This window comes from Oncorhynchus mykiss, chromosome 7 (genome assembly GCF_013265735.2).
Source record: "Oncorhynchus mykiss isolate Arlee chromosome 7, USDA_OmykA_1.1, whole genome shotgun sequence".
Taxonomy (NCBI): domain Eukaryota; kingdom Metazoa; phylum Chordata; class Actinopteri; order Salmoniformes; family Salmonidae; genus Oncorhynchus; species Oncorhynchus mykiss.
In genome coordinates, this window is record NC_048571.1 from 40,037,240 (window position 1) to 40,049,332 (window position 12,093).

Below are 12,093 nucleotides of genomic sequence, written 5' to 3' on the forward strand. Positions count from 1 at the left end.
CTACACCGGCTCCGACGCTCGTCGGATGTGACAGGGCTTGCAAACTATTACGGACTATAAAGGTATTCACCATAGTGCCCTCAATGGCTCATCACTAAGCCAAGGACCCTGGGACTAAACACCTCCCTCTGCAATTGGATCCTGACGGGTCGCCCCCAGGTGGTAAGGGTAGGTAACAACACATCTGCCATGCTGATCCTCAACATGGGGGCACCTCAGGGTTTCATGCTCAATCTCCCCCTGTACTCCCTTTTCACCCATGACTGCATGGCCAAGCACGACTCCAACACCATCATTAAGTTTGCCGACAACACAACCGTGGTAGGCCTGATCACCGACAACCATGAGACAGCCTATAGGGAGGAGGTCAGAGACCTGGCAGTGTGGTGCCAGGATAACAACCTCTCCCTCAACGTCATCACGACAAAGGAGATGTACATGGACTACAGGAAAAGGAGGGACGAGCATGCTCCCATCTCTGGAGACTGAAAAGATTTGGCATGGGTCTTCAGACCCTCAAAAATCTCTACAGCTGCACCATCGAGAGCATGGTTGCATTACCGCCTGGTATGGCAACTGCTTGGCCTCTGACCGCAACCCACTACAGAGGGAAGTGCATACAGCCCAGTACATCACTGCCATCCAGGACCTCTGTACCAGGCGGTGTCAATGGAAGGCCCTAAAACCTCCAGCCAGCCAAGTCATAGACTATTCTCACTGCTAACTCATGAAAAGCAGTACCGGAGTACCAAGTCCATGTCCAAAAGGCTTCTTAACAGCTTCCACCCCCAAGCCATAAGACTCCTGAACAGCTAATCAAATGGCTACCCAGACTATTTGCATTGACACTCCCCCCATTTTTACGCTACTGCTACTCTCTGTTTATTATCTATGCATAGTCACTTAACCTCTATCTACATGTACATATTACCTCAATTACCTATACTAACCTGTGCCCCCGCACATTGACTCTGTACCGGTACCCCCTGTATATAGCCTTGTTACTGTTATTTTATTGTTGCTATTTAATTATTTTTTATTTTTTATTTATTACTTCAATTCATTTTAGTAAATACTTCACACCTAATTTTCTTAACTGCATTGTTGGTTAAGGGCTTGTAAGCATTTCACTGTAAGGTCTGTTGTATTTGGTGCATGTGGCAAATACAATTTGATTTGATTTCTAGTGTTTTGTACACTCAGTGTACTTCCTTTAAATCAAATGTAACTCAAATTCTCCTTCCTGTGGGGTGTGGTCAATACAAATTCAATTTATATTCATTGTTTGAATTTAATTATATTCCCGAAATTCCAAATAAACCCCAACCCTGATTCTATAGGCATGCATAGGACGTCATATATTGTAAATTCTCTTAACTCTTCATGGTCTCTAGCCAACCTAGGTCCAATATTACCAATTTGTATCTTTTGTATCTAGGTCTCTACATGACGGTTATGCTAAAAGAATAGACAGTGGTGGTAAGATTGCAAACAGTGCTTTCGCACTGACCCTGAGAGTCATGTGGAGTCTCCGTGGACCTCATTAAGTAGTACAGAAAGCTGAAGTTTGTACACAGGCTCGAGGGTACATAGCAGGCAGGCAGACATGGCAGACCAGCACTGCTCTACAATATCATGTGAACACAGCAAGACTTCACAATGAAAAATAAATGTAGGCTTCAACCACAGTCTTCATTTTGGAAAATGGATACCATGTATGTTTACAACACTAAAACTGTTACATTACATTTAGTTTGAGACTCCGCTGTCCTAGCCTGACAATATCTTATCAGCATTATAGTTTGGCAGGATGATTGATGCCTTTTCCATTCCAACTAACTACTGTACAGTTCTGGTACAGAAACTGTGCTATGGACTTACCTTGAAAACAAATGATTCATTGAAGACAGGGTTCAGATTTTTCTTTTGAACCTTGGTGTCAAACTTCTTCTTCTTGTCTGGGAGGACATAGACCTTAACGTACGGGTCAGAGGTGCCTCCGCTGTCCATGGATATAAGATCTGCAGCTTGGAGTATTCCCACTGTGAGCTTTGAGGGGAGGGGCACAGTGATCAGGTGTCAGAGACAGCACTGAGACAAACCAACAGTATTCGGTGGCAATTTCAACATGTATTCATGTATTCATGTGTGCCGATGTGCTGAGACAAGCCAACAATGTCAAGTCAGGTGAAAAACCTAAATGCGTTCATCTATTAATTTGTGGCAATGCACGCTTCCTGTCACTGCTGCAGAGAAATGCTGCAGTCTTGTTACATAAGCTTGTGGTCTGCAAGCTGACAACCTAAAACTCCAGCAATAATCACCACAGCTCTCTAAGATGACCAAGACTAGATACAAGCTACCCACACGAGAGCTGCCAAATGTATTTGCTGCAATGTCATAAGAAAGTCACAGAATATAATGTTACAGTAGTTTTGCATTTTTGAAAAAAGGGGTGCCGGAGATAAGTGTCATTGATTATGTTTCAGTTGATTGATTCAGTTAGAAAGAAAGGACTTGCTTTAATGTACATTCTCATCTCAAGCCCTGATCCTGTGTCAGTGACTCATAAGGGACTTCCTTGTTTCAGAATGACTCAGCATTTTCTTTCCTCTTGGACGTATGTCACAGTGCCAACGTCCTGCATAGCAGACATACTCACTGTCATACTGACTCTAGCCATTAATTCCCAAAAATGCTGAATATACTAGATACCCTCTCATTCCCAGAACCCTGATCCCGTTTTACACTACTCTCTTGAATATTTAGTTTAATCAACCATAATTCCAACAATTGCCAGCTGTCACTCCTCAAAAGTGTCGCTGTGCAATTCTGCTGATGTTTTTACATAGCAGCAGTTTTTTTGCTAAGCTTATATAAGAATCAGCCCTGAATTAATTGGCAACTCTATAGACACTTTAGTTCTCAGAATGGACACTGTATCAAAGTCACTCTCCAAGATCAACAGAGAAAATACAAGTGTGACTTGTACTAAGCTGAGTCATCTAGTGTGACTTGCTTTAACTCATTCACCACCAAGACTACCAGTCTATTCTATGGATAGCCATAAATCTGTAATTTAGACGAACTACGCCTTCAACCTCTAGAATTGATGGAGTCTTACTGATAGACTGACAATGCTACAAATATTGTAATGTGATAAAACAGTCTAATGCAGGTTTTTCTGGGCAGTGCCAGCGACGATTAAAAGGGGAACATGTCGGCCACTGACTGACCTTATTGTCTTGGAAATCATAGTCAAGTGAGTACTGCAGTTTGCCGAGCTTCTCCTCCTCTTTCTCTTCTTCCTCTTTCTCTTCCTCCGTCAGCCCTGTCTCACCTTCGTCATCGTCGTCGTCCTGTTTCTGCAGTGGTGGAACACAGGACACAGGGATCAAGAGATGAGGGGCCAGGGTTAAGTTGTAGCAGCCAGAAGGAGGGCACCCCCAGCCCACCCACCACAGACAGCATGCCACAGACAGACAAGTGGACCTCCAGGAGGCCTTGTGTTGTGTTGCTTTGCGCTGCATAGCACCAGGGTTTGTTGCATTGACTTGCATTGCGTAGCACCGGGACCTGCTTGTTTTTTTGCTCCCTCTTACCTGCTCCTCACCTGGTGGCAAAGTGGAATATACCATCCTGTCTCTAATGCCATCGGGGACTCAGGAATTATATTTGCTAGCTTGAATTCAAAATGTCCTTTGGTGACACAATTGGTTTACCCTGTATTTTACTTCTCAAAAAGACGCTTACCCTGACCTTGACGTCTTTCCCAAAATATCCCAAGGAAATAGCTAACAGAGAATCCCAAAAGCAGAGCCTGCATAATCTTAATTGCTTCCTTGTTATTCCATTTATGTGTCACCAAGGAATGTTCCTCTCAAGTCAGGTCACCGTTATTCCAGGCAAATGGTAGCTACAGGATTAGGTAAGGGCATGGCTGGCTATGTGGATAATGTAGAAACAGTATTTCAGTTAGATTTCAGTTATGGTAACCCTGTTTCTGACATGTTCAAGTTTGCATGACTGTTTCATCTGCAAAACTGTATTTTTTTTATTTGTTGTTCTCACTCTTCATTGAGTGACAAAGTAATTGGGGTGCAGATGAAACATACTAAGATTGAAGATTGATTGGTCATTCATTTATTACTGTCGTCCTCATGTCCACAAACAGCCTACCATGCCCTTTGTCACATGCATACAGTATATTATTAGTGTTAATCGTGGGTTGCGTTTAAACTATGTTCAAAACTTTCCATAGTGTGGTTGAGTTTGTCATCATAAGCGATGCGTTATTTCAGTCCTTTCAGTTCTCTCTCTCCGGGGTCTATTTAGCAGACCATAGCTTTCTCAGTTACATTCTCAAGCCACCATTACAAAACATGTTAGAAAAGCAAAGAAGCTACGACTTTCATTCCATGACCCCCCCCCCCCCCCCCTCATCATCATCATCACCATCATCATCTGCCCATGGGCCAGAGAGCATCACCGCGATCCTTCCACCTACCGTAAATCAGGGGTCCATCACAGTCAAGAAACACGGTGCACACATAAGACACCGAGCGAGAAGGAGGAGAGCAGAGAGAGGAAGAGGTTTGAAGTTACGACACACCAGAAAACAAACACTGTAGGCAGTCAACAACACAGACGACACTAGGATGATGGACAAAATGACACACTGATTGTCTGTTTGTAAAGAAAAAGTCCTACTTCCAGGACCATCTTTCACCATGTGGAGACAATTAAGTGATTGTTTTAATTAACTGGTGCATTAGGGCCACCTCAACGATATCAGACACATTCAGCCTGGAATTAAGCAGGAGCCCTTTTCCTCCCCCTGTTTATTCTTCTCTGTCTGAGATGTGGCTCCTCGGGTCCATAGGCACCATATCCATTATCCTTAAGCATTGAGGCCAGCTTACCCTACAGAAATAGGGTCTTAATTTGATTCTGTAGCAGTCATCCGCTTATTGGAATGCCACCTATGGCACTGCTCCATTACTTTCTCTACCCATTACCCACTGATTACCTAGTCCCTTCCCCATAACAAAGTGTGTAATTTTTCAATGTATGTCACAATGAAGTGGGGAAGAGTGGGGTAAGTTGAGCCAAAGGGTTAGTTGAGCCACCCCTTGTTTCTAGGAAACCACACACAAAATGAATCACATGACCACATTTTTAGGAAGAGATCATAATTCCATGGAGTCTGTGAAGGAAGAAACCACATGGAAAAGATTGTTATCAATTTAGGTTAAAAAAAAAAGTCAAATTACTTTGTTGTTTTCTTGATTCTTGTATCTAAACCAAAGTAGATGTTATTAAGATTGGTTTGCACATCGGTTGGGGTCTCTATAAGCTACAATATGAGGTCCTAATTCTAGCATGAAATTGCATCCTGGTAGCTGTGTGGGCAATAGTCAAAATGTTTGCCTTGTGGTAAGTTTAGCCAATGGCCATGGGGTAGGCCTAAGTTGAGCCAATGACCACCATACCCCATACAAATTATGATTGCATTTTGCCAGTTGTATGCATTATATGCATAGTATTTTTGCAATGTGTCATGCATATGAACTCAAGATAGTGAATTTTTGTGGTTACAGTCAGAGCAGACATCATCATGTCCCATGTATGCAAATGTAAAACAAGCAGAAGTATTAGCCCCCTTAAAGGTTATTGAGAAACCCATTCGAGCAGTAGCAAGAGAACACACATTTGTGTGTTCGAAGAGGTACATCGAAGAGGTACATTAACACAAAAGAGAACTAACATGTACAGTACCTGTGCAAAAGAGAGGCAATGATATAGTATCAGAGTCTGAGCTTGCTAAACATATCAAGAATCTCGCGGATCAGTTTCATTGGGGTTAGAATCCTCAAATGCAGAGAACTTGCCTATGAATTGGCACATTGAAAAACATCCATGTCCTCGACAACTGGTCAAGAAATGGAAGGATAAGTGACATTGAACAGAGAGATTATATGTACATTTAGAATTTACAATATACCACACTCACATTCCATTAATTAAACTTCGACATACCAGCACCATCACCCATTGACACGGAAAACACCATCACCCCACTCACCCTAAGGCAGCTCAACTTACCAAGAGACCACATTTTTTTCGGGACCAGGAATGCTTTCAAAACTGTTATGTTTACATGAATTCTGATTATTTCCAGGGATACACAACATCCTGAAATATATCTATATATTTGATAGAAATAATACTACATTTCCCTAGTAATGCTGAGTGTAAAACATGGCTCAACATACCCCACTCTCCCCTACAGCACACATTTTAAAATGATGGCAACGACAATATCAAGAGAACAGGTAGGATAGGGGATTATCGACATGTCTCCTGAAAAATTTTGTAAAGTGCTGTTGATGAAAGGTCAAAGGTTTTTACTGATACACCAAGGAATGCTTAATGACCATTTGTTGTTGGTCCAATCGACATAGATATTGACAGAAACGTTCCTGAGTCCCTCCAACAAAAGAAACAGTTACATAGTAAATAAAACAGAAAACTTTACTGGTATGTAGTGTGTAGTTTAGTAGGCTAATAACTCTTTGGAGATACACTACCTGATCAAGAGTATGTGGACACTTGCTCGTCGAACATCTCATTAATATGGAGTTGGTCCCTCCTTTGCTGCTACAACATTCTCCACTCTTCTGGGAAGGCTTTCCACTAGATGTTGGAACATTGCTGCGGGGACTTGCTTCCATTCAGACACAAGAGCATTAGTGAGGTCGGGCACTGATGTTGGGCAATTAGGCCTGACTCGCAGCCGGCGTTCCAATTCATCCCAAAGGTGTTCGAAGGGGTTGAGGTCAGGGCTCTGTGCGGGCCAGACAGTCAAGTTCTTCCACACCGATCAAGACAAAATATTTCTGTATGGACCTCGCTTTGTACATGGGGGCATTATCATTCTGAAACAGGAAAGGGCCTTCCCCAAACGGTTGCCACAAAGTTGAAAGCACAGAATCGTCTAGAACGTCATTGTATGCTATAGCGTTAAGATTTCCCTACACTGGAACTAAGGAGTCCGAACCTAGCCCGTACCATGAACAACAGCCCCAGAACACTATTCCTCATGCACCAAACTTTACAGCCAGCACTATGCATTGGGGCAGGTAGTGTTCTCCTGGCATCCACCAAACCCAGATTCTTCCGTCGGACTGCCAGATGGTGAAGCATGCTTCATCACTCCAGAGAACGCGTTTCCACTGCTCCAGAGTCCGAAGGCGGCGAGCTTTACACCACTCCAACCGACACTTGGCATTGCGCATGGTGATCTTAGGCTTGTGTGCAGCTGCTATGGAAACACATTTTATGAAGATCCCGACAAACAGTTATTGTGCTGACATTGCTTCCAGAGGCAGTTTGGAACTTGGCAGTGAGTGTTGCAACCGAGGACAGAGGCGCTACGCGCTTCAGCACTCGGCGACTTGTTCTGTGAGCTTGTGAGCCACTTCGCAGCTGAGCAGTTGTTTCTTCTAGACGTTCCCACTTCACAATAACAGCAGTCACAGTTGACCGGGTCAGCTCTAGCAGGGCAGAAATTTGACGAACTGAGTTGTTGTAAAGATGGCATCCTATGTTTGTCTATGGAGATTGCATGGTTGAGGGCTCGATTTTATACACCTGTCAGCAACGGGTGTGGCTGCAATAGCCAAATCCACAAATTTGAAGTGGTGTCCACATACTTTTTTGTACATATAGCGTTTGTCTGTCAGCTATACCAAAGTCATTTCTGGTCATGTTTGTCTACTCTCATCATCAAAAAATAAGTAACTTGTTGCTTTTTACTAGACTTTTGTATTCAGATGAAATAAGAACCCTGAGTGTGATATAAGTTATGTCTTTGGGAGTTGCCTGTTCTTAGTGAACTCAGCTGAGTTTATAAGCGGAGCCTGAAGCACCATACCTCATCCCCTTTCATGTTCTTCATGTTGAAGCCATCCTTTCCCTTCTTGCCCTTCTTGTTCTTCTTCTTCTTGCAGCAGCACTTCTTTATAATGCAAAAGCAGCAGGTGAGGATGAGGAGGGCGGCCACCACAGCAATGGCTATGATAGCCCAGGAAGGGACTGCAACACAAACACACAGTATGGGTTAGATTAAGCTCCTTTGAGCTCCTTTTCACCTTGGGCTTTTCTGTTCCAGCATTATACCATGCATAGTACATGAATATGAGTCAGAGGTGGGGGAAAAAACAGGGAGGACTTACGTGGGATCTTATCAATCTCGTTCAAGAATTTGCTCTTGATCTCTTCGAACATGTCATTCTTGGACTCTGTACCGTTGCCTGGGGGTTCAGCCACTGTGGTGGCGATTGCTACGGCTGGGGCCGCGGTCATGGTGGCACCGGTGCCCGTGGGCTCTGGACCCACCATGGCCTCAGGCTTATTCTTGAACAAGTTCCACTTCATCGTCAATGACTAGGCCACGCACACAGTCCCTGGGGCAAGGCACAGACACACAGAGAGGGACAGTCAGTTGTCATCACCAGCAGCCCAGGCAATGAAGTGCGTAACCTTTAATATAACATACACACACACACACACACACATGCATAAAAGTAACAAAATGGATGATATCCCAGGTGACTCATTGTGACCAAATGCAATGCCTTATCGCTGTGTCAGAGATTAGAACAGCACATAAAATGACAAGGCTGAAGAGGTCCATAGGGAAAAGGACTTAGTTCCCATCTCAGACTCTGAGGATAAAAATAATTGTGTATAATATGCCAGCCAGTAGGCCTGCATCCTTAATGTGCTATGAACTCCTGAATAAAATTAACTCAGGGACGAAAAAGCTAATCTCATTTTTTTTTAGAAATGAGACACAGTATCTTAAAGATAAAAATCATTTCTGGGTAACAGTTAAGTATCTGACTGTGATTGGTCACAAATAAACAAAAATAGTTTTTTTTTTGCAAATAGAAATTTCTCAAGCAATACTTTTTCTGGGACTGTCTGTGAGTGGTTTGAGGGGGAGGGGAAAACTGAAGAAGAAAAATAGCTTTTATTGGCAGAGAGGTTTGGAACTCTCTTTCTTATTGGTCTATTAACTAATTGACTGCATGGTGATGTTACCAGGTAGGCCAAAACTCCATCCCACCCAAACAGGCTGACATTTCAGATGGTATTTTCAAACAGCTTTTACACTAAAATGGCATTATAAGATTTTTTTGAATTTCACAGTATTATTCCAACCTCAGAAATATATAAAAAACAGGAAATCATGTTTTTCATGGCAATAGGCCTTTAATAACCTCTCTTTCGTATCGTCTGAGATCCCCAAATATTGGAAAGCTGCCGCGGTCATCCCACAATTCAAAGGGGGAGACACTCTAGACTCAAACTGTTATAGACCTACATCCATCCTGCCCTGCCTTTCTAAAATCTTCAAAAGTCAAATTAACAAACAGATCACTGACCATTTCAAATCCCACCTTACCTTCTCCACTATGCAATCTGGTTTCAGAGCTGTTCATGGGTACACCTCAGCCACGCTCAGGGTCCTAAACGATATCATAACCGCCATTGATAAAATACAGTACTGTGCAGCCGTTTTCATCGACCTGGCCAAGGCTTTCGACTCTGTCAATCACTGCATTCTTATCGGCAGACTTAATAGCCTTGGTTTCTCAAATGACTGCCTCGCCTGGTTCACCAACTACTTCTCAGATAGAGTTCAGTGTGTCAAATCGGATGGCCTGTTGTCTGGGCCTCTGGCAATCTCTATGGGAATGCCACAGCGTTCAATTCATGGGCCGACTCTTTTCTCTGTATATACAGTGAGAGACAGAATAACAACAACAAAAATCCAGAAAAATGCATGTAAAAAATGTTATAAATTGATTTGCATTTTAATGAGGGAAATAAGTATTTGACCCCTCTGCAAAACATGTCTTGGTGGCAAAACGCTTGTTGGAAATCACAGAGGTCAGACGTTTCTTGTAGTTGGCCACCAGGTTTGCACACATCTCAGGAGGGATTCCTTTCCCTTTAAGAGTGTGCTCCTAATCTCAGCTCGTTACCTGTATAAAAGACACATGGGAGCCAGAAATCTTTCTGATTGAGAGGGGGTGAAATACTTATTTCCCTCATTAAAATGCAAATCAATTTATAACATTGTTGACATGCGTTTTTCTGGATTTTTTTGTTGTTATTCTGTCTCTCACTGTTCAAATAAACCTACCATTAAAATTATAGACTGATAATTTCTTTCTCATTGGGCAAACGTACAAAATCAGCAGGGGATCAAATACTCTTTCCCTCACTGTATCTATGATGTCGCTCCTGCTGCTGGTGATTCTCTGATCCACCTCTACGCAGACGACACCATTCTGTATACATCTAGCCCTTCTTTGGACACTGTGTTAACAAACATCCAAACAAGCTTCAATGCCATACAACACTCCTTCCGTGGCCTCCAACTGCTTTTAAATGCTAGTAAAACTCCATGCATGCTCTTCAACCAAATACTGCCCACACCCGCCCGACTAGCATCACTACTCTGGACAGTTCTGACTTAGAATATGTGGACAACTACAAATACCTAGGTTTCTGGTTAGACTGTAAACTCTCCTTCCAGACTCACATAAACATATCCAATCCAAAATTAAGTCTAGAATCAGCTTCCTATTTCGCAACAAAGCCTCCTTCACTCATGCTGCCAAACATACCCTCGTAAAACTGACTATCCTACCTTCACTGGTCATCCCCAAAGCCAACACTTACTTTGGCCGCCTTTCCTTCCAATTCTCTGCTGCCAATGACTGGAACGAATTGCAAAAACACTGAAACTGGAGACTGGAGATATCTCCCACTCTAACTTTAAGCATCAGCTGTCAGAGCAGCTTACAGATCACTGTACCTGTACACAGTCCATCTGTAAATAGCCCACCCAAATCCCTCATCCCCATAGTTATTTTTATTTTATTTTTTTCTCTTTTGCACCCCAGTATCTCTACTTGCCCATCTTCATCTGTACATCTATCACTCCAGTGTTGATGCCAAATTGTAATTATTTCGCCTCCATGGACTATTTATTGCCTTACCTCCATAATCTTACTACATTTGCACACACGGTACATAGATTTTTCTATTGTGTTATTGACTGTACGTTTGTTTATCCCATATGTAACTCTGTGTTGTTGTTTTTGTTGCACTGCTTTGCTTTATTTTGGCCAAGGTGGCAGTTGTAAATGAAAACTTCAACTGGCCTACCTGGCTAAATAAAGGTGAAATAAAAAATATATAAATAAATGGAAAATAGATTACATGAAGGTCAATGGAATCAAATTCTATCAAGAAGACGCTCAGTCCCTTGTGAAAGTCAATATCAAACATTACAGCATTACATCACAGTCAGTTAGGGATTAAACCAAAATTAATGGTGGGAGTTAATACAAATTCTACTTGAAGTGGAAAATGCGCTAGATGAATATGGCTCCCTATCCAAAATTAGTTCCAAAGAGGGCTATCTTCCAGTTATAATGAATGATCTGTTACCTCTGAAGGAATGGTGAAGACTTAGGTGATTATAAGTGTCTTCTGAAACAATGATCTCCACAAAATTGAAATGAGGCACTTGTGACTGAAACCTCCTTCTTTCTCGCAAATCCTAATAGGATTAGCATGGATACTGTACTGAAACAATTTACACTGTGAGTAGGTGAGATGGAGAGGCTGATTGGGAATTATCACCTTTGAATGCGTATTAGACCAACGGTTATAGCCTCCGGTTATTGCCAAATGCTCTCCCATGTCACACCCTGGTCAAAGTATTTTGTGTTTATCTTTATTTATTTGGTCAGGCCAGGGTGTGGCATGGGTTTTTGTATGTGGTGTGTATTTATGGGGATTGTAGCTAGTGGGGTGTTCTAGCTAAGTCTATGGCTGTCTGAAGTGGTTCTCAATCAGAGGCAGGTGTTTATCGTTGTCTCTGATTGGGAACCATATTTAGGCAGCCATATTCTTTGAGTTTGTCGTGGGTGATTGTCCTTATTGTCCTGATGTCATTGTTCTGTGTTAAGTTACACAAGTATAGGCTGTTTCGGTTTTCGTTAAGTT

At 42.4% G+C, this 12,093-nt stretch overlaps 1 protein-coding gene across 5 annotated transcripts in view; it reads right to left on the reverse strand.

Moving 5' to 3' along the window:
- Nucleotides 1-12,093, reverse strand: part of LOC110527738 (synaptotagmin-2) — a 73,944-nt gene that overhangs the window by 10,033 nt on the left and 51,818 nt on the right. For 3 of the 5 annotated variants that reach the window (XM_021609209.2, XM_021609208.2, XM_021609210.2), the window contains 4 exons: nucleotides 8,238-8,468; nucleotides 7,937-8,097; nucleotides 3,237-3,365; nucleotides 1,882-2,049 (listed from right to left, as the gene is read on the reverse strand). In XM_021609209.2, coding sequence (XP_021464884.1) covers nucleotides 1,882-2,049; nucleotides 3,237-3,365; nucleotides 7,937-8,097; nucleotides 8,238-8,439 — 660 coding nt within the window. In that variant the 5' untranslated portion in view covers nucleotides 8,440-8,468. The remainder of the gene's footprint in view (nucleotides 1-1,881; nucleotides 2,050-3,236; nucleotides 3,366-7,936; nucleotides 8,098-8,237; nucleotides 8,469-12,093) is intronic. The other 2 variants (XM_021609214.2, XM_021609212.2) reach the window with 1 other exon arrangement.